The 27,340-nt window shown below is 33.8% G+C and overlaps 2 protein-coding genes and 1 non-coding gene across 3 annotated transcripts; all 3 read right to left on the reverse strand.

Annotated features, from left to right (window-relative positions):
- Positions 12,986 to 13,059, reverse strand: TRNAV-CAC. The gene has a single exon. It is a non-coding gene; the product is annotated as a tRNA-Val (tRNA).
- LOC104726242 lies at positions 14,452 to 16,253 on the reverse strand. The gene has a single exon (XM_010445055.1). The coding sequence runs from the start codon at positions 16,178 to 16,180 to the stop codon at positions 15,011 to 15,013; it is 1,170 nt and encodes a 389-aa protein (XP_010443357.1). The 5' UTR covers positions 16,181 to 16,253; the 3' UTR covers positions 14,452 to 15,010.
- LOC104726244 lies at positions 19,248 to 20,869 on the reverse strand. The gene is made up of 5 exons (XM_010445056.1): positions 20,612 to 20,869; positions 20,336 to 20,482; positions 20,044 to 20,240; positions 19,663 to 19,716; positions 19,248 to 19,564 (listed from the first exon to the last, which is right to left on the reverse strand). Exons 2-5 carry the CDS (start codon positions 20,449 to 20,451, stop codon positions 19,449 to 19,451), a joined length of 483 nt encoding a protein of 160 aa, XP_010443358.1. The 5' UTR covers positions 20,452 to 20,482; positions 20,612 to 20,869; the 3' UTR covers positions 19,248 to 19,448.

Genomic DNA, 27,340 nt, shown 5'->3' on the forward strand with positions numbered 1-27,340 from the left:
TAATCGACACTTAAGCTTGATTTGTGCCAATGAAGAGTAGTAGTAGCTGTATATTTATAGCCACGCATGTAGACACATGTATTGGACGGGTTCTTGTTTTTTTTTTTCTTTTCTTTGTGTAAGTTACTTTGTGCGAGTCTCTTCTGTGTAGTAATAACTAACGAGTTTAATTAACCCCGTTTTAAATTATTTGAAACAAAATTTATTCTTGTGTAATGGAGTATCAGCTAATATTTATTACTATTTTACTACTAATATCTTTTAATGTAATAACTTATTACATGCATATTCCTATACTAATTAAACGAATTTGAGCCATCAAAATAGTTAGCCGAGTAACATTATTAAATTATTATGTATTAAATTAATATTAATACATCATATAAGTTCTGTAATATTATCACACAGAGTCACGTGAGACTCTAAATTTACAAACCACTGGTTTCAACTTTCAATAGACAACAAGATTAGCTGTAAGCCTGTAACTGTTTAAACACGCACGATGTCGCTCGCTGGTCAAATGGTTTTGGAAAAATATTCCACGGTCCATTTTGTACATTATTATTACATTGATAGATTCTGTAGTATATTGATACACTGTGTCAAGAAAAAAAAATTAGCAATTCACATCTCAAACCTTGAATGTATAATATGGTTTTCATAATCGGGAAATGCAGTTTGGATGCCATGAATAAAAATCCAAATTAGATGTAACTAAATGTATATGCATGTCTATAAAGAATTAATCACTATATTTCAAATAAACACTTAATGGCCTAATATCGTAGATTAAACTAATAAATTGATTAACTGATAATAGAACTAACATAATATTGTAATATAATGTGCCATCATCACCACCACCACCATCATATATAATCCCCATTATAACAGTGATTAGTTGTAAATAGCAAAAAGAAGTATATGAGCATGTACCATAATCATCATGGGGATTGGAGATTGGCCTTAGATCACCATGTACCATATATATTTTCCCCGGGGACATGTCGTTATCCCAACCTTCGGATTGATCAGACTTTTATATTAGAACTTGGCTAATTAAGGTTTTTTATTTAATTAATGGGAGTTCAAATTGCCTCGAACTTTCAGTCTATACAAATTTTGTTTTTTGATGATGTTTAGAAAAATAACAAGAAGATATTTGAACTTTAGATCAAGAAACCTGTGAGAATTCCGTATCAGCTCAATAATGTTTTATTTTCTTATGGCTGAAAATGAAAACACTACTGCAAACAACCAAGCAAGTTTCAAATATGGAGTTTTATTTAGTATAGATGGGTTTATAAATCGACTTAAACTTGTAGTATCTTTTGGAGATGGTTTGTGCATGAACTATTTATTCTGTTACTAATCAAAACAAACAGATGTAAGAAGTAGCTGCAGCACATCATTTAAATATTGAAAAATGTATGATTTACAATTGTCTTTTAAAATTCACCAAGCGAACATGGTTTTTTTCTTCTATATATATAGAAAAATGTTTTCTTATTCGATTATGTTGATCAAACCGCTAATCATCCATGTTAACAAATACAATCCGCATTTTCTTTGATGGCTAATTTTATATTCTTCTTTTATAAGTGTACAAAAATATAAATATTTATTATCATTTTGTTAAAACTGTAGAAACCAGTCGGATCTATAACACTTTGCATAAATTAATGTTCTTTTGTTGGAGAATATTTCTCATGAATATCCCTACTAGATGATGTTTCCTTGTCACAATTAGGTCATCATCAAAAGAATCTATGAGATCTTCTTCCTTACGGCTATCGAAAAGTGCTGATAAAATATTAAAAAGGGATGTAATAAACTATTTTGTCAATTTCAATTAAAAACAATCGTAGGCCAAACTTCGTAGATTCGTGATTAATCATTGTGCCGCGTTAAATAAACAATAAAAAGCAAGACATGGAATATCCTCAAGATTTCGTTATGTTTGCTTCTTTTGCCACATGTTAACTTGTTGTCGCTGCAAAAACACATTTGCATAACTTTTATGAATGTTTTACTGTTATTTATTAAGTGAACTGAAATATTTTAAGCAATTATATAACAAGATAAGAACGAGTATAGTTAGGAGGGATACAAAATAGTTATGCTCACTTGCTCAGTGGAATTGAAATATACTGAATCGTTTAGTTCAATTTGATCACACATATTCCTATATGTCATTTTCATTGACACCCTCGTTCAATTTTTTTTATTAGGTTCTCACTTCTCAGTTCTCACAATATTATTATTTTTCATATTATTATTATTTTCTAGGATGATTTGTTTTAACCATAATCGTTCTTCTGAGCACATGGCTAATTTTTTAGGATTCTCGATTGAAATTTTATACTAGTATGTAAGAAAAGTAAAAAAGACATACAGCATTACAGCCGGACAGCAAAACTGTGCCAGACGCACGTGTGGTTGTCATTTTCTTCCTTTCCAACTTCGTGTCGTGAATTTATTAATGGTGATTTTAAGAAAATAATCTATGAGCGACGACCAAAACGACAAGTGATTAAAGTTTGTGCTAAAAAGAATTTAATAAAAATTACCGAGAAAATCAATAAAATTCCATGAGCTGCATAAGTTGTAATAATAATGGAACTGGATTGGCGAGATTGTTTTTTAAAGGATTTAAGGGTAATGATTTCAACTCGTGGGCACATTTTGTTATATTCGTATCCCTTTTAATTTAAATAAAGTAAATAGTATTTTGAGTTGTCTTAAACCTTTTTTTGGCCATGCATCATCATGCTCCTTATATGTTCCCTTCATTTATATTATCCATTCATCATTATAAGATTCTAAACGCATGTGCGGCGCACCAATAAGTATTGTACTTTTATAAATTATGATAAACGAGTTTGGCGAAAAAAATGGATTCTGATAATTGGTTTTTTTTTTTTTTGGATTCTCATAATTGGCTAGTGTTATTGCCATCTAAGTAGATGTAGAGCTTATCTTGTACAGTTTAATTCCTCTCGGGCGTGTGCAAAACTTTCATTCTAACTATTTACCTTGCGAAACGTTTGGACCTAAAAATTAGTTGAAGTTCAATTTGAGCAAAATAACAAGTCATTCTTATCGATCGCACCATGAGTAACCGACTCATCTTCTTCTCGCCCGACGATCCTTCTCTTCGCTACTCTCTCTTTGATTTTTATTTTGGTTGTATCTCTGGCCCACTTTAAGTGTGGCATAAGCTCAAGATATATATCAAGATATATCTCTCCTTGATTTTTATTTTGGTTCCATTGTTTTCTCTGTTTTAGAGTTTGGTGTGTTTTTGGGTTTCCATTGTAAAATATAAAAAATTTCTTTATTTGGTATAAATTTTAACATTAAACAAAAAAAAAAAAAAACAATTCACCTTAATCTTGTTTTTGGTTAAGGGTTTTACCTAAAAATTAAACCACATAGATTTCACATTTATATTCGTGTGCATCTATAGATACATACCATACAGAAACACACATATAGACACAATGCATGGTCCCATGAGAGTGGAATTGTATAGATCAATCATTAATTCCTTTGAGAAATATCAGAACATCATTCATGCATATACTTTGATTAGTATATATTTTGAGATTAGAGTTTAAGGGGGAGTGGAATTAAGCAATGATGGATGAATATATATTGGTGTAGATGGGATCAGAAACATCATAAAGATAGTAAAACCACGATCAAAGCTCTTTAAACTTGTCACGTGAATAAATAGTGACTGTTAGGTGTTTTATTTTAACAAACAAAAAAGTGCGGATTAGTTCATTTCAAATGCGTTTAAAGTGCGGATTAATCAAGTCAGTCTGACACCCACGTTTTCAACATCAAGTACAACAACAGATCATCACAGTCGGCCAAAACTTGACGATTAATACGTACAAAAAAAAGCATTATTGCATTATACACGTACCAAAACGTTATACGTATGTCAGAAAATAAAGGCATACGCATATACATTTTCGTTTTTTGATGGAGAAATGTAATTAATAGATGGAGAGTTCAAAATTCAGAAGTTATTGGGAAGTTTGGTAGCATCTACATTTCAATTTATGTTTTATAATAAGTTTTTTTGTTTTTAATTATCAAAACCCTTTTTTAAGATGTTGGTTTGAACATAATTTCTTTAAACATGTGAAGACTGTAAAATAGATTTGGTATGGCTGTAAATAAAACAGTAAAAGCAAACAGCTAAAAACATATGAGTTTTATAAAATTTTATAATCTTGGATGTTTGTTTGTCAAACAAATCAGAAATTATTTTAGTAATATCTGTAGTTTCATTAATGTAGACATATTTTGATCGAGATACAAAAATGAAAATATATGAGTTTTATGATAGACCGAGCATGTGATCGACGTATCGGTGAAAGTCATTAACTGATTTGAATTTTCTTAACTGGTGATAGTAAGTACCCTTACCCTTACCCTTACCATAGTTTTAAAATTTTACGAGTTTCGAGAAACAAAAACAAACTGAGTTAGTAGTGAACATAATTAAAATGTTATGTGGATGTGGTAATTTAGTCCATACGATTTATAATAATTAGGTTTGGTAATAAAAGGAAAAAGGAAAGTGAAAGTGGGGACTAATATAGATTCATGCAGATCTTCGTAGGGATTCTAAGTGTAGTGGACCACTTCTCTTCGTTGTACATATTTTTCATTGAAATGGTTTATAGAAAAATATCCATTTAAAAGTCGAGATATCTGTTAACTTGATATTGTTATATAAAGCAACATATAATATTCATATTTCCACACTAACTGAATTGGTTGTTCGAACATACTGTTATGTTCTACAGGGTTTTGGATGATTTCAGTAGAGGAAGAGGATATATATGATAATGCGATGAAGTGATATCTTCTGATGTATAATTTTTTTTTTAAAATAAGTACTAATACCGTTTATACAACCACCAACATATATTGAAAAATGAAATTGCACAACGTTTTTTTTTTTTTTGGTAAATCTTGTTCACTGATATGCTCTTTTAAAATAATAACTTTGTATGGTACATTATTTTGATCGTCAAATCGTTTGATGTGTATATGCTCGTGTTACAATTCTCATATCCAAATTACATTAGAATTCCACAATTGATATCGTAATCTTTGACTAGATCCCTCGATAGTTCCATCACACCCATCACTAGCTGTACTTTTATTTCATGTTCTTTTGTTTTCTGTAAACTTTACACCAACTGAAATAAGGTTTTGTTTATAATAAGGACCAAAACTTTTTTCCCATTTCTTCTCCATAAATAGTTCTAAAACGAAATTTAACTATAACAATTACGAATAACAGAATGTGGGGTTTATATAAGAGTTTTTCTTTATTTCATGTTCTTTTATTTTCTGTAAATTATCGTGTAACTGTTATCTTCCAACATATATATGAGATAATCGATTATATATAGGTTTATTACAAAATTATGATATACTTGTTCATTTTTAGTTACCAATCGGTATTATTTGTTGTATTTATATCTACATATTTCTAACTTATTTTGATTTATTTCTATACAGTATCTTCATATATATATATATATATCATTTATAAATTGGTCTCACATCGTAATCATAATTTATCTATGAATCAAAAATCTTGACTATACTATTCACGATTAGATCAACACAAGTTAGAAGAGAAAGAATGTTAGAGAGAAAACACAATAAAACAAAAAGTCAAATAAAATCATCCTCAAATCTTTTCTAAAGAAATATGATAAATGTGAGGAAGCTAAGAAACAAGATTATATTACAATCAAAATATGATCGTTAGAAATAAGGAACCTACAAGAGTAAAATATGGTTGTTTTACATTTGTCGGATAGATATTCGAATGTACTATATTTAAAGTCAGAAAATATATTGTCCGGTTTTCTTTATTATGACAAAATGATTACGATTATACTGATAATACAAGATAAAAGCTAATGTTTTCCCCTTACATATATAAATAAAACAAAGTTTTTGTAAGTCAAACTTAACTGAAATTTCCTTGGTAACAAAACTGGTTCGCATGGATATAATATCTCAATACGTTAAGCAAACTATTGCTACTGTTTAATTGATTTCGAAGGCTTTAAAAAAGTATGGTTAGCTTTAAAAAAGGCTTTCAACCATTCGATTCTAAATCATTACGTGAAGAAGAAATTTATCTCTCAATTATATTAACAAGAAACAAAATACCGGTCCAAACTATTGATTCTGACTCTAATTCTCACGGAAAAGTATTGTTTACTACTTAGTCAACTAATAAACAAATAGTTATACGAACTTACGATTATATAGTATATTGTATATAACATGGTGTCTGCTGTATATCACGTACTTACACGAAAAATACACACATTACACATTACACATTACACATTACACATACTACAAAAGACACATATGTCTTTGAACAGATACAACTAAACAGTCTTGGACATGATAAAAACGAGACACGTAGGACATGCTTTATACGATTGTGAAATGTGTCGGAAGAGAGAATGTGACATTAATTAGACACTGGCAGGATCCTACGACAAGATCAACTCGATCTTCGACCAAATCAAAGTGTCTTAGAGATAAAACAGGTAAGATTTTGAAGAAAATGGTTATGAGGGAATCTTGGACGTGGGTCCAAGATCTTGGAAATTTCCTTACAGCTCTTTTCTATGAAACAAAGAAAAAATTACTTGGATTCTCTGCCATTATTCATGTCTTTTCGATCTCTCTTGTTTTGTTTTTCCTCACATTTGACGGACGTGATTGATTTGGTACGATAAACTTTCTCACAAACTTCTTTCGTAAGAAACAATGAAAGTCCTATCTTGAAACTTGTGAAAAATAATGCTGTTCTAACTTTTGAAAATCTGTGTGAAAAAGATATGGTTATATCGCCAAATGTGAGACATATGCCATCAATCAACATAAGGTTTAAGTTTCAACTTTCAAGAGTAAAAATAGTTGTTTGTCCAAAAAGGAAAATTAAAGAGAGTAAAAATTAGTCTTTTTTTTTTTTTTTTTGACAGTAGTAATTAACTAATTATAGTCTTGTTAGCCGTGTGCAACTTGATGTGATCAGTGTATATTTTCATCACGATTTTATTAGGATCGCGAAATTTGTTTAATCTTTTCTCTCCCTCTCTCTCTTTGTAGCTCGTATATAATAAGAAACGAAAACAACGATTATAAATTAAAATCATGGAACCTTATAGAAAACATGCATAAACCTAACTACACGATCAACGAGTCCGAATACAACAAATCTAATGGTTAGATTTTACTTTTTCCGTATTATCAATTATATATAGTTGAAAATTTTGTTCCATAATTATGTTTGTTTTGTAACAAAAAAAATAATAATGATTATTTGTTGATAGATAATAATAAAAGATTGTGAGGAGTGGAATACTTTTTTCTTTTCTTTTGGTGCCAACTTCTTTATTAAACGTCTTGGAATGGATCGATAAAGATGCTTTAATTTTGAGTTTTGATACTTCGAAATATATTCGGACATTGATGTTTCTGTGATTTGGTTTGTTTAGTCAAACAAGAAATTTCATGAGAATGGATATATAGATGTTATGATACGGGTGATGTATAAACCTTTTTGGGATGTAAACTTTTAGTTGGGTCTAAGTCGAGTCTCTCAAGTGGGAGAAGTGTACGTAATCTGGCCTATGAACGTTTGATCGAATCTACGAATATCTTCTCAGCTTTCCAATGTGTAGCCCCACAATATCTAACAAGCATAAAGAACCGGGAATATGACGTAACCGGACGTCCCGATAGTGTGTACCTTATTATACTATTAACCGGTTTTGGTTTATTCTGGTACAGTTTTCACTACAAAAAAACAAGTTTTTTGCGAGGACACGTTGCGATGGAGTATAGCTTTCGCAAGTTTGCGGTAGATTTGCGAGAGATTTACAAGAAATAAAAAAACTCCTAGCATATCCCTCGCAAAATTGTGAAGAATACAGTCGTCGAAAATCCGCTGCTCAATTGTGAGGCATTTACGACAAATTCGTTGGGAAGGTCCCCTTCCTCACAAATCCATCGCAATATTGCGACGATTTTGCGAAAACATAGTCCATAGCGAATTTGCTATAGAATTGCGAGTGAATTGCGAAAGCCATAGTAAATCCATTGCAAAGTTAGGAAAATAATTTTTTATAAATATTACAAAACTTAATATAATTATTCTGAAATACATTTGAATGTGTTCATAAGGTGAATTTACTAAATTTTAACATTATTTTGATGGTTTTTATAAATTAGATATTCAAGGTTTGCGACATATTGGCGACTGATTTGCTAGACCCATAGCAAATTCATCGCAAATCCATCCCAAATTACTCAAAACATAGCAATTCCCTTGCAAATAAACCCTTAACCCTTAACCCTAAACCCTAAAGATTAATTACATTATTATTAATGATTAAAATGATGAATCCCAGACTTACAATTAAAGATAGCAGTGCAACACAAAATTGTTGGAGAATTGGACAATTTGGCAAATACTTGTCTCAATGTAATGAACATATATGTGATATAGTGTAGAAGATCATCATGTTTAGAGTAAGATGCAAAATTGGACAATTTTGGAAAGTTTGATGATAGAAAAGAGTATGATGACACCATTGGACCTTATAATATACTTGAAAATTAATTTGACTAATTTTTAAAAATTATTTTGATGGTTTTTACAAATTAGATATTCAAGGTTTGCGACAAATTTGCGACTGATTTGCTAGACCCATAGCAAATTCGTCACAAATCCATCGCAAACTACTCAATACATAGCAATTCCCTCGCAAATAACAACCCTAAACCCTTAATCCTTAACCCTAAACCCTAAAGACTAATTACATTACTATTAATGATTAAAGATGAATCCAAGACTTATAATCAAAGATAGCAGTGCAACACAAAATTGTTGGAGAATTGGACAATTTGGCAAATATTTGTCTCAATGTAATGAACATATATATGATATAGTGTAGAAGATCATCATGTTTGGAGTAAGATGCAAAATTGGACAATTTTGGAAATTTTGATGATAGAAAAGAGTATGATGGCACCATTAGACCTTATAATATACTTGAAAGTTTATTTAACTAATTTTTATAAATTATTTTGATGGTTTTTACAAATTAGATATTCAAGGTTTACGACAAATTTGCGACTGATTTGCTAGACACATAGCAAATAAATCGCAAATCCATCGCAAAATACTCAAAACATAGCAATTCCCTCGCAAATAAAAACTTTAAACCCTTGAACCTAAACCCTTAAGACTAATTACATTACTATTAATGATTAAAATGATATCATTCAAGATTTATAATCAAAGATAGGGCACTAATGACAATAGCAAATCCTAAACCCTAAAGCCTTTGCGAGGGATTTGCTACGTTCCCTCGCAATTTACTCGCAAAAACTCTAAATATGAAAATTTATATTAATTAATGTTTGCGATGCTTTTGCGAGGGACTCTAGTAAACCCCTAGCAAATTTTGCGTTGGAGTTGCGACGCCGTTAATTTCCTATATAACTAAAAAACCTAGTTTGAGCGCAGCTCAAACCCAACACTCGCAGCCGACAAACCCTAAACAGTCTTCTTCTTCTTTGGTTTCTTCTTCTTCCGATTTCATTCTTCTCCGGTTGTCTACTCCTCCTCTCAACCCTTCTCCGGTTGTCTACTCCTCCCCTCATCCCTTCTCCGGTTGTCTACTCCTCCTCCCAACCATTCTCCGGTTGTCTACTCCTCCTCTCATCCCTTCTCCGGTTGTCTACTCCTCCTCCCATCCCTTCTCTGGTTAGTATACTCCTCCTCTCATCCCTTCTCCGACTAATCTCCTCCTCCTCTCTCTTCTTCTGTTGTTAGGGTTCTTATTAGATCGATATGTGTAGGGTTTTGATTTAGGGTTTTTTGATTTAGGATTTCGATTTAGGGTTTTTCGATTTAGGGTTTTTATTCGATTTAGGGTTTTTATTCGATTTAGGGTTTTTATGTAATTCAATTTTAGGGTTTCGAATTACAATTTTAGGGTTTTTACCTAATTCGAATTTAGGATTTTAATCTAATTTGGTTTAAGGGTTCTAATTATATCAATTTTAGGGTTTTTACCTAATTCGAATTTAGGGTTTTAATCTAATTTGGTTTTAGGGTTCTAATTATATCGAATTTGAGGGTTTTAATTTAGGTTTTTGGAATTGTTTTTTAGATGTCTTCTCAAGAGAACCAAAATCATTCTGCGGGCCAAAACATTTACATAAGATTTATATCTTCTCAAGGGCTATCTCCTCCCATCCCTTCTCGAAGGTTACCTTCTTCTGCCTCTGCTCCAAGGGTAGCTTCTCCCCCCTCCTAGCAAGGTACCTCATTGGTGATCCAAGATAATCGTCAAGGAACCTCACCGGCGGTGGAAGATCATCTTCCACCACAGCATTCGGCTTCGCGTGCCAACGTTGTGTCTCCTCAGACCTCTTTTTTTACTTTGGAAGAGGTACTTGCAAGTCCCGGTCGTGCTTGCTTAAAGAAACTGGACCCTAAACGCCCTCCGGGTACTCTATGGTAAGAATGTAGTTAGGGTTGTCTAATTTTTTAGATCTATTTTTCATTGATCCTCATTCCCTTTTCTCTTGTATTTTGTAGGTTTGACCAGGATCCTTCGGTTGCTGCTACTGTTCGGGCCATCTTTGAAAGAGATTTCAAAGAAGTTCATGCCAATTGGACCCAAACACCAGGTGCGGTTGTAAACTGGTGGTTTGAAACGTTTGCGCTAAGTTAAATGTTTGTTGATTTGTTTAAATTACAGATTTTGTTTTTACTTACTTGATTCTGATTCATGTTATGTTTTTACAAGCAAACATATAACTCGGACCAGTCCATCAATGGGAGAGTTCGAGAAGAGTTTGAAAGCAAGTTGAAGACCCGAATGACTGATCAAGTGTCTCGGTGGAAGTCTAAGTGGAGAGTAAAAGGTGATGATGCAATGCCGCGGTGGCTTGATCCTAAAGTATGAGAAGGCTTGGTCAAGTTTTGGTGTGAACCAAAATATGAGGAAAAGAGTATCAACAGTCGAAATGCTCGATACAGTGATCCTGATAGCACTTTAATGCATAAACAGTGGTCTGGTCAGACCTCCTTTAAAGCCCATGAACAAAAACATGTAAGTACGTTAAGTTAGTTATTTAGTACAATTACTTATAAATTCTTGCTTTAGTCTAATACTTTGTTGTTTCGTATCTTTGTTTAGTCGGAGATGACTGGTGAGGCACTTCCTGATTTCTTGAAAGTCCTAGAAGATACTCATAGGAAACCTGATGGGTCGTTTGTGGATGGAGTATCTGAGAAGGTATACAATGAAGTGTCATCGAGGATAACTGAGGCTGAAACTGGTCTATGCTTAGGCGACAATATAGAGAGTAGTGCTTCTGGCGGATTGTCAGTTAGTATGAAGAACCGAATTTTTGCTGAGGTAAATTCTTGAACTTTACATTGTGTTTTGGTTTTCACTTGTTTCATATCTTTGAACTTTACATTGTGTCTCTGTTTTTTTGTTGTTTGCAAGTTGCTCCGAAGAAGAAAAACAGGATATATGGAGTCGGTAATATGCAAAGTGAAGCATCTTCAGCTCATGTTGTTCTCACGCCTACTCCGACTGAAGATCCAATCATTCTAGCTGAGAAGCTTTCTCAGGCCGAAGCTGTTCTTGCAAGTCAGTCTACTCAGTTAGAAGATTATGCATTAAAGTTGCAACAAAATACTCAGAAGATGCATTGCTACGATGCCTACTTCGATTATCTATCTGAGAAGGACCCTGAATTTGCAGCAAGATTTCCCCGACGTGAGACTGATGCCATCATTGATACCGGAGCAGGAGATACCACGAGACCAGCGCAGGGTCTCTTGTTCTTGAACTTTACTTCTGTTTGATGGTCTCTTGTTCTTGAACTTGAATTTGAACTTTTAGTTGTGTTTCAATTTATGTTTTGAACTTATGTTTATGTAATTCTAACAACATTTTGTAATTTACAAGTTTATTTTCAGTTTTAATTAAAAGTTTTTTTGGCTAATTATGAATTTTAGTTTGCATAATTAGAAAATAATCATAATTAATTTGCATAATTTGAATATAATCATAATTACAAAATGTATAATTCATCATTCAAACCTCAGCTGTTGCGACGAAAATAAAACTCGCAAAGCCATCGCAAAGTTTGCGAGGGAATTGCTTGAATTAAGTTGCAAGGAATCTGCTATTGATATTGTCCCTCGCAATTTGTGTTGTTTTTGCGAGGGCATTTTTTTCTCGCAAAAGTTGTGAGAGATTTGCGACGTTGACCAATTTGCGAGAAATGATTTGCGAGGGAAGTGTGTTCCTCGCAATTTCCTCGTTTTTGCCTATTTGCGAGGGATTTGCTATGAATTCTTCCATCGCAATAGACGTGTTTTCTTGTAGTGTTTTTCCATATATGTATCTTTCATTGTTTTTTTACTATAACTACCCAAATGTACTAATGCAGTTTAATCAGAAACCAATTTTGATCCACTAAAATGAAGTTTTATCTTAGCTAAGTTAGTTATATTTATACAATATCAAAAGAAATTAAAATGGAACTTTTAAGAAAAGAAAAAAAAATCATAAAATATATTTTCTAGAATTCAACGATGTTGGGAAATAGGAATCCTTGTACAACTTAACCAAAGTAAAGATGATTGCCACACTTAGTTATAAATTGAAAGTTGGAAAAACTTCAAATTCATGAATATGAAATCACTCACTAGAAGCTATGAAGTGTGTACGTAATGGGCTAGGCCTAGCTTTCTCTAACTGTCTATGTAATTAGTTCGGCCTTTTACTGACGGCCGGATTACCTTTAATAGCAGCATCTGAAAGTTTTATGAATGGGCAATTCGAAAAATATAGTGGAAATAAAAAAAAAAAAGAAATTGTGATGTCTGAGCCCGGGTTCGAACCGGGGACCTCTAGTGTGTGAGACTAGCGTGATAACCGACTACACCACCCAGACACTTTTGTTCGTTTAAAACAGCCTTAATACCTAATTTGAATTGAATTCGATTTTGTTTTATTATTTCTTTTCTTTTTGCCATGAATGTTAAATATATAACACCGGATGAATATATTGAATTTTGTTGTTAAAATATTTCTAAACTAAACTTTGTTGAATGTTTTTCTTTCTGAAACTTTATACGAGCGGCCTTTATATTTAAGAGAGTAAAGTGTATTTGAAAGCACCACGGAGCTGCAAAACAAATGAACTATTCGGTTAGAGAGGAGATATAAAATATCTTAAGCTAATGGTAGAAGAAATCGAAACTGAATTTGAAGTTTGAAATTGTTTTGTTAAGCAAAAGAATAGTAAGCTAAAGAGATAGGGATGAATGGATGATGTGTGATGATTAAGATGAAGATTAAAATAAAATCAGGAATGACCCAAAGTCTTTTTCGAGCCACGAGTGAAAAAAACATAAAAGATTCCAAATATTAATTTCGTGGCCAAGAATGGGTGGATGGGTTTTGATTCGGATCACTTGATTTCAAAAACCCTCATTATTACGACGTATACACCCTTATCTTACAAGTTTTTGATTTGTTGAATCAATTCAAAGTCTATCCCATTTAATTGTCAATGAAAATACGATAACGTATAGCAAAGAAACAACTTGTAGGTGACTGCTATGAGATTTTCTTGAAAATATCCATCTACTAAAAATTTATGGACACGTAATCTCTTTTATTGCGTCGCTTCCACCACACCGTTACAATGTGATTACGAGTCGTGACCTCAGCGTATATTCTCAAATGTTTACTGTTTGGTTTCAATTTCTAACACATACGTTGGTTTTTTGTTTTTGTTTTGGGTAGTTTCTTGAGTTGTACATAAATGAAGTTTTGAAACAGCATCATATCAGTTCGGTTTGAACTATCTATTTAATGAACCTTTTAAGTACGGTAATTGGATATGCTTATGTACTAAGCGAATCATTAAATGTATAAATGTTTTTTCTAAGCTTAACCTTATCAAATTTAAACATTACTACAAGAGATACTTGTTAAGTTGTTACTGTGCGGGGACGGGTAGCAAGTATATAAGTAATTATAGCTCCCCTAACATCATTTATCAGAGAAGAAATTATCAAAATAGTTTCATTATTATTTTTATTCTTTTGTCAAATAAACAGTTTCATTTTATTTGTCTTCAAAAATATTTAGTTGTTGACTTTGTATATATAAATAGCTATTAGCCATTAGCCAATTAATGATCCGAACAATATAAAAGGCTAAAAAGAATTTCAATCACATGTGATATAGGCTGATAGGCATAATAAATCTGACAACATATGAATTATATCATCGGCCACTTCATTCATAATCTTTTTTGTTAATAACATTCCACGAATAATCTTAAAAATCTGTTATAAAATAGGAGTAAGTAAGTACAAAAAAAAACATTTAAGATAGTAGAACTCTAATGGCATGTTGGAGAAGACATTACGAAAACGAGTTTACCCGAAAAACATCATGGCACGATCACAAAATTCTTTTAGTACGATTGAAAAGTTCAATAGAAACGTGTCGAACATATTGCCAAGTTGGATAATGTAATGATGAACATTAGTGGGAATTAAGACGCAAAAACAACGTCCCAGATCCAATATTAACGCCCACACCACATCAAATATCACTCTTCGCCCAAGCAAACTACGTTTCTTTTTGTTCCCTTTGTCTTTTATGAAATGACTAAAATAATAATAAATCCCACATAAACAAACTAATTAACAATTTACTTAAATACCCTCAACATGCAAGGGCATTATCGGTAATTCCGACATTCTCCACTCTCCTCTGTGGAAAAAACGGCGGCAAACAAAAAAAACCGCGACGGAGACGGTGGCGGTGACTTGAGGAATACAAATCTCCACCGAGAGGCAGTTTCAGTTATTATTCTTATTCATCTCTCAGTTGGCCTTGAGCATCTCCTTGTACCTCAGAATCGAGTCGAGTCTCTGTAGTTTTAGCTGCTGTTTGAATTTGTTGATGAAATCTGAAGCTTTCGCGTCGACGCCATCTTCTCCGTCGCCGAACGATGTTGATCTTTCGACTCTCGTCGTATCTGGTCTTCTTCGTTCTACGGATTCCACCGTCTCCGCCGCCGCTTCCTCGTGGCTCCCGGCGAATCCGAAACCCGATTTCTCGCTCGCCGATTTCGTCATCTTCGACGTCGTCGAAGCTTTCTTCTTCTTCTTCACCGGTTTTTTCGATTCCGATTTGCTCCTTACGTGCTTGTTGTGCTCTTCTTCGTGGAGAACCGGATCCGGATTTTGATCTAATTCCGGGTCGGATCTGTAGAAGGACGATAGCTTGATGGATTTAACCCGTTCTAAGATCGAAGGAGCCCGAGTTAAACCGGGCGGGTTGATTGGGTTATTGTATCCGGATCCGGTTGGTTGATCTTCCTCCGGGATTCTGAATTTTGAGATATCAATCGGGTCGACCCGACCCATCCGTGTCGGGATATTTTCGAACCGGGTCGGTTCCGTGTGATGATGATGATGATGAGCGTTATCATTCTCCTCCTCCGGGTTATACTGTTGGAATTTGAAGTACGACATGTTCATCGATTTGACCCGATCCAGAAGAGACGGAGCGCGTTGTAACGGAGCCGGATCCAGGTGTCGATCCGGGTGGGAATAAGAATGAGAGTGAAGATCCGACCCGGTTACGTCGTGTGGGTACTTGAAATAAGAAGACATGTTGATGGATTTAACCCGCTCCAAAAGAGAAGGAGCGCGTTGTAAAGGAGAAGCCGGATTCGGATCCGGGTATACATGAAGATCCGATCCGATTACGTCGTGGTGAGCCGCCATCGAGAAAATCTCTGTTTCCGGATGAGGGAACTTGTAGAGATGGAAATTGATAGACTTAACTCTGTCGATGATAGACGGAGCTCTAGCTAACGGAGCAGGAGCATGACCCGACCCGAATCCATCGTGATGTTGCTGCTGGTGATGTTTTCTTGAACCTGAACCGAGTCGAGAGGTTACGACGATCGTGCCGATCATGAGATTGAGAAGGAGGAAAAGAGTCGTCGGAGTGAACCAAGTCGCGACGGTCGATAGTAACTCCATTTTTCTGTTGTTGGGGTTTGTGTGTTTATGTTGGTGTTGTCGGAATGAGAACAGAGCAAAAGGAGTCTATTTATATTTGGCTTTTGTTTTTTTTTTGTTTTCTTTGAGGTTTTCGTTTATTTTTATTTTCTTTATTTTGCAAACTTTTTTGAGTCTTGACTGTTATTATTTTGGTCTTTTTTAATGGTTTTTGTTTTTGATTATGGAAACGTCGGAAATATTTAGAGTTAATGTGTTCACATCAGACGCACGTGAAAATTTTATTTTCTCTTTTTTACTTCTATTGATATTTCTAAAAAAGTGATACAATTTTTAGACTTTGGGTATAATTTTACAAGAACAGCTCATTATTAATCAGACTAATTTTTATTAATACACCAGTTATTGATAATGATGACTTCGTGAAAATCACTACACGTTAATGTAAAGTTTCCACCGCACTTAAAAATACGTACACGGTTAGATTTTATCTTTTCCGGAAGTCGGGAGGTGGGAACAAGTTGTATTGACATTACTATTAAATTTTATTGTCAGTATATCATTAATGTAATTTGTCACGCATATATAAGAAATTTTATTTTACGCAGTTGATAGTTGATACTACTTGATAGTGTAAAACATCTTTAAATGCGGTGAAATAAATAATGAAAAAGCTACGGTAGAAAGTAAAGGAAAAGAGCTGGAAACAAGTAAGAAGGAGATGCTCTAGTTCTTTTGACAGGAGAAAGTTATGTGTAGGGCTCATCCTTTAGTGTGAATTGAGAAATCATATAAAGTTCCAAAATTATTGTGACAGGAGAGACCCCATCTTATTAACATCAACTTTTTTTGTTTTCATTTCTGTTTAAATATATTTGAGTGTTTAGATTAGACCACCCATTTCAACACGTTTTTTTCTAATCTAAACCTTACGAATGACAACTAACTCTATTATTCACACATGTTTTACGTGTATAATTTGTCTAGCTTGACTTTAGGGTTTTCCTGGTCTGGTCTCAAATTAAATGATTGAGTGATTCTTGAGCTGAGTTGAGCGAGTATGGTTTAACTAATGCATACTGAAGAGCATGTAATTATCTTATGAAATTGGTGAATTTTCCTTCTCAACTTCACAATATTTGCGCAAATTCTTTCTTGATTTCATAATAAATGATCTAGGGGTCGCGAAGTGAAGTTATATCAAGATAGACGATGCGATTGCATATTGTGTGTAACCTTACGTGGAACACACCACTTATTGTATATATTTTATTCGAATTAAGTGGGTATCAAATAGTAAAAACAATTTTTCGAATATTTTGCAAAGCAATCTCAACCATTTTAGCTTAGTTTAGCTAGTGCTAAAGTATTGATGAAATTTATAAGACTATCCAAGTTGAACATTTTCTTTTAAAAAGGAAGTTTGTTTACCGTTGAAGATTTATTAATGAAGAAGTGTGAGATACTCGGTATGGATGTATAGTGGTAACTTGAAAATGCAATGACTCATTTCTAATTTATTAATTTTCAATTTCTAAATCTATATATGTCTTTGTCTTTCAAATTAATAAATTAAAGAAGACAACATTTACTCAAATTGTGGACTCGACGATATCGCGTGGGTGCTAGCTGCAACGCCGACCTTTTACGGTTGACTTTGATTTCTTAGAAAATAATTTGAAACATACATTATTATTAAAATTTGGTCCACTCATACACGTCTCTCAAAATTTTATCTTTATATATTTAATATTATTTTAAGTAATTATCGCATACTTGCATGTATCTGGCTGTATACACCCACATGGGTAGCCATTTCAGCATTTACTATAACGATGGATAACGAACAAAGATGGACTTTATGATTCAACCAGAAAGTTTCATTTTCATGGATTATGACTTTTCCTTTGATGCATTATGAGGATGGACTGATGGTCCGGCTTGAGTTATATCGTGGAGGACGAAATGGGTTATATCGTAGAGGTGGATTTATATCCTTTTCAGTCCAATCGAGTGTTTTCGATTTAGGCAAAATTAATTTTCATTTTAGGTGAACTAATTCGATTTCGGTGTCTCTATTGAGATCGGTTCGAATGCATGTATCATTGGATTTTATATTTCCATTGACAGTGACTTGGCTACTACTAAGTCTACTAGAATCATCCGTTAAATAAAAGTTTAGTTATATATAGATAAGTACATCATGATATCATCTAATATGTAACCTTACGAAATATTCTAAAAATGATAATAATTTATAGTTTAGAGTCCAAACGTGGATTGTATGGTACCGTCAACATCAACATTTAGGTAAGGTACGCAGTCTCGATTGGACTGACTACTTCGTCCCATCCTATACCAATATTTAATTTTTGGAGTATCTTAATTATAATTAACCTTCTTTAATTGTCATTTGTCGCATTTTGTTAGACAATAATATTTGAATATTACATTTTTACATATAGCAAATTGTATGTCACGTATGTTTTCTATATACATGTAATATTGACCCTTGTGAAGTTGCAAAAGTTACAGCACATGCAAACTTACAAAGCACACACGGAAAATGACATAAAGGGATAATTCACCAAAATAAAAGATAAACATTGTTTAAGATTATTGGTTACTGGTCTCTCTAGTCCGATAACTCCAAAATCTATTACATAAATGTGTAATAATACTTACTACCTACTTCGACATGTTCATTTATTTCTTTGGTCAAAATTTTACTTTTATGTTAGAAGTGTTTTGACTATAGGACTTAAGTCCATAACAAGGCCGGACAGACACGATAAGAACGGCCCATCGCCTCAACGTATGTTAGGGAACAGAGACAGACTAGTAATTTTATATCTTTGTTATATAAATTACAAAACTAAACAATATGAGAGGTGATGTTTGTGATTTTAATTAATACAGTTAGCATATTGTAAGTTAAAATTTGTATACTCTTAAAATGCTTGTAATTTGGAAGACAACGACAGTACATACTACTAATTAACACACATATTACCTCAAGATAATGAATATGTGTATACGTATGAGTTTATTAAATATTGATTGCGTTTCTCAAAATTTGAAAATATGATTAGATTGAAAAAAATATGGATTCCACTACAAATAGAAAAACAAGTAGGTAACAAAGCTATTTAGGCCTCATCATGATAAATATAAGTTAATGCCAACAACAACTTACTAAGTTACTAAAGCTCTAATAAGGATTAATTAGGAAGAGAGTTATAAGAAAGGTGGAATACAAACAGAGGGGTTTTGGATAACATAGTGAGGATTATGGTGACCACACGGTCGGCTCAACTTCAGCAGGAATCCGAGTGAAGGAAACTTCAGGTATGGACATGTAACCAGATCCTGGACCCGTTACCGTGAACAATATGGTTGGTAACTCTGCAAGCACCATATAATCCAGTTAAGAAAAGAGTCATCAAAGTCACCGACTTGGCAAGAAAGGCATATCAATAGCAGAGAGAAGAGTAAAGACTCACCTGGGTCATCACCAAACAATGGAGGAGGAGGATCCACTTGAACAGCAGCAATCTCTGTATCATAACCACACACACACACACTAGTTTACATCCAAACACAATCACTTCCATTATAATATAAAGGCATTTTTGAGAATGTTCCATACACATGAAGCACACCAAATATGCCAACAAAACCATACGCTATACCTAGAGTCCATAATCAACTAAAAGGCAAAGTATCCAGAATCCCCCACTTGTTAACCATCAAATTAAACTATGAACCTAAGCCTCAGCCAAATAATAAGAAGAGCAAAGCAACAGTAAAATTCCCGAGAAACTGCAACTGGTATATGGGGATGGGTTGAGAGCAAAAAAGAGAGATTGGTATCAAGAAGATACCTTCATCAGTAGGTTTGAGCCTGAAGATATAAAGCTCACAAAAGGTTGGTCCGCAGAGGCGAACATTAGTTTGATAAAGTCTAGGCTCAGGATTGGATGATGCCAAATCCTTGGCCCAAAACGTAACCCAATAAAGGATACCTGCACACCACCTGTAACTTGCGGAAACGTGATCCACGAACTCAATCCGACCCCCCCTGAACAAACCCATTTGTGAGCAAACAAAGTAAGAAAAAGGAACACAAGCATACAATTGTACATCAACAAACCAAAGACGACAAACACTACTGACCGTATCAGCATTGTGTTGAGTAATAGCACAGCAAGCGACTTCATGGATAACTTCATCATTAGTACTGTAAGCAGCAATACGAAATGGGTCCGTGATAGGCCTAGTCTCGAACTCATAGTCCAAGTTCTCCCAATCAATCACGAAACCCTAAACCCACCCACACCACAACAAACAGAGCATAATAAATCGTAATGATTTCAAAAAAAAAAAAAAAAAAAAAAATCTTTTTTTCCAAAATCAATTAGCCCAGAACGAGATCAAGATATACAATTTTACCTCGCTCTTATTGAACTGGTAGTAGTACAAGATGTACTGTCTTATGTATTCATCGTTGTAGGGATCGTAAAGCAGGAGCTCTCGGCGTCTGTGGACGGATTTCGATTTTCCGTCCAACCTCGGTTTCTTCGGAATGTGTGAATACTCCGTCAACACAGAATCGGCCATGATCGGAACCCTAAATTCAGTTTCTCGGCGACGAACAAGACAAGGGATTTTTTGTTTTTCCCTTTTTATTTTGGGGGAAAATAATGCTGAATTAATTAACAATTTTAAAATATAAAAGAAACGGGTGCAATCGCCTGTGGAAGGAACACACCAGACATCCAAAGTCATTTAAGACAAAAAAAAAATATTAAAAGAAAACATATTCTGGAACCTTTTTTTGTTTTTTTCCAACTATTCTGGAACCGTCTTTATAAGTAAAAAACAATATATATATATATATATATATATATACATAGACCCATAAGTAAACATATTTTTCCCTTTTAGAATAGATGACGTTTACAAAAAAAAATTTGTATTACAAAGATTAAATTTTTGTTAATTAATAGTATGAAATTGTAGATTTTAAAATTATTAATTGAAAATATAAAATTTTGATGAAGGGACTATTATTAGTTAATATTCAATAATAATAAGAAATATGTTATTATAAATAAAAATATATTTATGAATAAATATTAATTGTTTTCTTAATCTATGTGAAAATCTTAAAAGCTATTATTTGTGATAGTATTATTCATTTGTTCCGGGAAAAACAGATACTTGATTTACATGTTCTACACTATGTTCCCTAAATGTTTTAGGGTTTGGTTTAGTTTAAACTTTAAAGTAACGTAAAGTGAGGGAGGTGTGAAAGTTTGGATTTGTGTTTTTAAATTTTAACAATAACAAAACATGTATGATAAAGCTTTTTTCCGGTCAGGATTAGTGGGGTCGCTTGGTTTAAAGCAGCAGTTCTCTCGGGCAACCTTAGCAACTTCTGGACCCGGAAGAGAAATGCTAAGTTTTCTTGGTTAGCGAATAAGCTTTTGAAGTTACGAGAAGAGGTTTACCTCTGGATTAAACTGGAGGTGGGAAATGGAAGAAATTGTCGATTTTGGAGTGATCATTGGTGTAGACTTGGACGAATGTTGACCCATCTCAATGATGAAAGGCCTCTGGGAATCCCGATGCGATCAACCTTAGCTGAACTATGGAGACACGGCTCATGGAGGGTACCCCCTGCAAGGTCAGAAAACCAGGTTAGTTATCTCATCAAGTTATCAGCATTACAACTAACAGATGCGGAGGATAAATATGTCTGGTGGATCAATGATCAATTAAAAGATAGTAGATCAACTGGAAAGATCTATTCGGCTCTAAAAGTAAACATATCTAAGGTCCCGTGGCATAAGATTGTTTGGTATTCTAGAGGAATCCCTAAGCACAGCTTCCTCACCTGGCTTGTCGTGTTGAATAGATGTCCAACGCGTGATAGGCTCCGATCATGGGGTCTACAAACCAATCCCACTTGTCTGCTATACAACTCTGCTGATGAGAGTCGGGATCACCTATTTTTTGACTGTCCATTCAGTTGGGCCATCTAGAACACCACCTAATGTATAACCTATTTTGTAACTAATTTATAAAAATTATATAGTCTACAAAAAAGGTTGTGTACTTCCGTTTTATTATATAGGGGATTATATAACAAGTAAATGAATGATACAACATAATCATAATCTTAACAAATAACAAAATAAACATACTTCCCGTGTTACCGGGGTGGATGATTATCTAGTTACTATTATATTCGTTTGCACACACAAAAAGTTATATATCTCACGCCGTGAGGTGTGGAAATTGTGTTTTAATTTTTAACCCTATTTAATATAGTGTTTGAGTAAGTGGTGTTTTTTTTGTTCATCAAAACATTAATGTTGATTTTTTTGTTATTTTTCAATCTCAGAACAGAAATGATATATAGAGTTCTTTTTTTTTTTTTAACACATAGTGTTCTTTTAAGAAACGGACTACTTTTGAGAAAATCTCTCATCATAAAAGATCATAATGTCATTTTTGCAAAAGCTGATATGAGATAATTAATGCCAAAATATCCTCTTTACTGCTGCATGATTCAGCTATCTTGGAGCATTTGTTTATTACAACAATCACTACCTTATGGCGAGATATAGTAGAGTTCTCTTGATGAGTCTTGTTTTCGTACCCGGAAAATGGTCTATGAGAGTAGTTCCCCATTAAACGCAATGGAGTTATGAGATCTCACAACAGCTGTACATATATATCAGGATTCAATTTTTTTTCTTCTTTAAATCATAACAACTATAAAATGATAGGTCTAGCCAACAGGGGACATGCAATACTGTCTATATTCTTCTGACATTATTTTATAATTTCATGACGTCTTTAGTTCCTTCAGAGATACGAATTTGAAATTCATACTGATGCATGGTGTTATAGTTATACAGAGTTACAGACCAATAAAAACCTAATTTCTATTTTTTTTTTTTTTTGTATTCCACGAATCATTGATATTTGTTGGAGTTGGGAATATATGTTCTTCTGGAGTTTCGATTATAAGAAAAAGCATTCTGTTTAGTACAACCGGGCGGCCGTATTATGGAGATTTTGGTTCTTTTGTAAGATTGATCTGTTGTGTGATATAGTGTATATTTTTATTTACACAAAAGCGTAATTTATACAAAAGCTTAGTACGTAACTCGAAATACTAACCCCCTCGGTGTTGGTTTTAAAACGATTAATTTATACAGTTTATATATATATATATATATAAACAGTTAATTTTAGTTGTATTATCAAATCTGATAAAATAATAATTACGGTTTTGTTTCGTAATATCCTAAAAGCCCAAATAATTTTTGTCGTGAAACTGGTTCTGGGATTTATGCAGTATGGACACTTCTGACTTATACGTCGTAAATCAAAGTTAATAAGAAACCAAAATATAAATTGGTGAGAAAGAGGAAATATACAAATAATTAATCTCTTCCATGATATATCTTGTCTCATCAATCGATCGCTTCCTATAATCGTACAGTCAAACGTATACGTAGCATCATACAGAAAGGTTTTGGTAGTTAGATTATGTTTTAAATCGTGGTATATACGATCCACAACCGTGTCAGAAACTTCAGGGTCTGCAGGTTTTGAACCAAATTTAAAAACTTTCTGTTTTGGTTATATTTTTGAAGTATGAGCTTTGAAGCTTTCTTTGGTTAATCTAGTTATAGAAAGTTATTCTTGGAACCAAACAACTAAAGTGAATTTTAAGTTTTTTTTCCCATAAGTTTAATTTCTTCTTTGACATGAAAGAACTAAATCGTAAATGCGCAGACTAGCTAGAGTTTCTTTGTTTTAAGATGTGCAGACAGTAATAAAATTTCTTGTTTCGTACAATTAGAACATTTAAATTATCTAACCTAAGAGGTAAAAACAAACTGGCATATCATATCTCATAAGTATGCGGTTGGTTCACGTATCAATCGATTATTAGTTTTGAAATCTTGTAAATAAACAGATTAGACAAATATATATACTAGACAATATTTACTTTATATAAATTTTTTATTAGATATAACTTATTCGTATATGATACGTAAAATAAAGAACTACAGCATAAGATGTCCAAGTTATTTTATCTATTACATAATTGATATATGTATATATATGAAATTATTAAAAACTAAATTCTTAGTTGCTATCTAAGTTATTACATATACCTTGTTAATTGAATTTTTTTTATACCAAATTTCGGTTGTCTCTTTGTTTGCTTGTTTTCTTTAGCATTGGTTAAGCCATGATGGTTCTAGCGAGAAAGTGTTTCGTAAGGTGACTGAGGCTTATTACTGTCATTCAAGACCTAAGTTGTTTCAAAAACCACGGTCGACGCTCCAATCCAGTCCCAATGTTTATTAAACATATTCTCCAGTTAAGACGTGAAATGAAAAAGTTATTTATATAGATTTGTCAATTTTGATCATAGACAACATATTTGAATAAGAATTTATCCAATAAATTTGTCTGAAAGTCGGTTTTCTCATTTTAAACTTTTAAACACACAACCCCAGTTCATCTGCAGTAGTCAATTATGATCTTCAATTGTTGTGTATATATATGTTCACAAATTAATATATGGAGAGGTTAATAATATGATCTATAAAATTCAATCATATTTTCTTATAATATTCCTTCATTGTCCTTTGACAAAAGAACAAAAAAACCTTAATTGTCTGATTTTATAACGGCAATATATTTACATGTATCTGTTGAGTTAAGAGTAAAAATGGTTGCTTGTAAAAGAAACAACACACAAGAATTGATCACCGAGTTCACGGATAACCGCTACGTCTCGGGGGAGAACTCTTGCTCCCAAGCTTCACTATATGAAAGAGAGATTACACACACCAACTACTTGTGAGGTTGGTCTTTGGTTTACAGATTTTGCACAAGAAGAACAAGGATCACCAATACAACAAGGAGGAAGAAGAAAGCTTGAAGAATAAGAAAAACTGTCTCGTTTCTCTCGTATCTCACTTTTTCTAGAAAGCTCCTTTTTGTATATCTTGTCTCACCTACCTCCACTTCTCATATCTTTGTAGATATTTTTAGTGTAGCATATGGATCACATTGTTCTTCTTCATGTCATTTTCGTAGGCCCATTAAAGCCCATAATGTGTGTGTTTAGTCAAACCCAATTAACAAATCTCCACCTTTTGACAAACACCACACACCAACGACATCGACATTTCCGAAACGGCAAAACCAATCTCTTCCCTTTGTCCTTTTGTGAAGCTTCTCAATGTCACCGGATCATTGCCTCCTCCGGCGAATTACTCCAGTGAACTCTCCCTTCTCCGGCTAACACCACTGTTCTCGCCGGCAATCAACTCCAGCTGCGTTTCTGCTCAATCATTCTCGGCGTTCTAGCTCCTCCTTGAATTTGAGACATCAACTTCATCTTCTTGAATGAAATAAACGCAGCTCCTTCGATGAGGCTTCTCTGGTGAATCTCATCATTGCTTCCTCTGCAACTCCCAGGTACATCCTAATCTCTATCTCTTATCTCTTCACTCTGATAGTTAGAGACTAGGATCTTTGGAGATTTGCAGAAAATTTTGAAACTTAAAAGTTTCAATTTTGAAACCATTTTAGATGATGAGCTCCACCTTGTCATCACCAGCAAAATTCATTGCTTCTCTCTTGAGATCATGTTCAACCTTTGGTAAGCAATCTTCTCACCAGCTCCCCTTTTTTTTTCTTCGTGACTCCACCTGAAACTAGAGTCCCTGTGGTCGCTGCTCCTGTTCACCGGATGTTGAGAAGCTCACAGCAAAGCTGGAACTTCTGACCAGGTACCGTCTTAGTTAGGAAATCTGCTGGGTTTGCTGTTGTGTGAATCTTGTGTAGAACAACATCACCTTGTGCCACTATATCCCTGATGAAATGGAATCTAGTGTCTATATGCTTTGTTCTTTCATGATAAACTGAATTCTTTGCTAGGGCTAGAGCACTTTGTGAATCACAATGAACATGAACACTGTCTTGCTTAAACCCCAATTCTGAACACATACCTTTCAACCAAAGGGCCTCTTTTACTGCTTCGCTCAGAGCCATGTACTCTGCCTCAGTGGTTGAAAGAGCCACAACTGATTGCAAACATGATTTCCATGAAACTGTATTTCCACCAACTTTAAATACATACCCTGTGACTGACCTTCTTTTGTCTAAGTCTGTTGCATAATCTGAATCTGAAAAACCTTCAATGCAAAACTTAGAACTCTTCTTGAACGTCAGATTTTGAGTGTATGAGCCCTTTAAGTATCTTAATACCCATTTCACTGCTGACCAATGTACTCTCCCTGGATTTGCCATAAACCTGCTGATAAGACCAACTGCAAACCCCAAATCTGGTCTTGAACCCACCATAGCATACATTAAACTCCCCACTGCACTTGCATATGGAACTCTCTCCATACGTACAGCTTCAGCTTTCTTTTCTACTTCTGTCAAACTTCTGAGTTTAAACTGAGAATCAGTTGGTGAAATCACTGGCCTTGCTTCAAACATCCCAAAAGTTTTCAACACCTTTTCTAAGTACTTTCCCTGAGACAGAATCAATTCTCCCTTCTCTCTGTCTCTGATGATGTCCATACCCAGAATTCTTGAAGCCTTTCCCAAATCTTTCATCTCAAACTCACTTTTCAGCTTGTCCTTGAGATTTTGAATCACAACCATGCTTCCTGAAGCTATCAAGATGTCATCCACATAGAGCAACAAATAAACAGCTTGATCCGTCTGGGTGTCTTTCATGTAGACACATGGGTCTCTACTAGTCCTTTCAAACTGTTGATCTTTCATGAATTTATCAAACCTTTGATTCCAGCATCTAGGAGACTGTTTTAGACCATATAAAGACTTCCTCAACAGACAGACTTTGTCTTCACTTCCCTGTTGCACAAATCCTTCTGGTTGACTCATTAGAATCCTTTCTTCTAGATTTCCATGCAAAAAAGCTGTTTTGACATCCATTTGCTCTAATTCATAGTCCATGTTAACCACAATCGACAACATTAATCTGATGGAAACATGTTTAACCACTGGAGAAAACACTTCATTATAATCAATGCCTTCTTGTTGTGCAAAACCCTTAGCGACTAGCCTGGCCTTATATTTTTGTTTCTCCACTCCTGGTATGCCTGA

This window comes from Camelina sativa, chromosome 11, assembly GCF_000633955.1.
Source record: "Camelina sativa cultivar DH55 chromosome 11, Cs, whole genome shotgun sequence".
In the NCBI taxonomy this organism is placed as follows: Eukaryota; Viridiplantae; Streptophyta; class Magnoliopsida; order Brassicales; family Brassicaceae; genus Camelina; species Camelina sativa.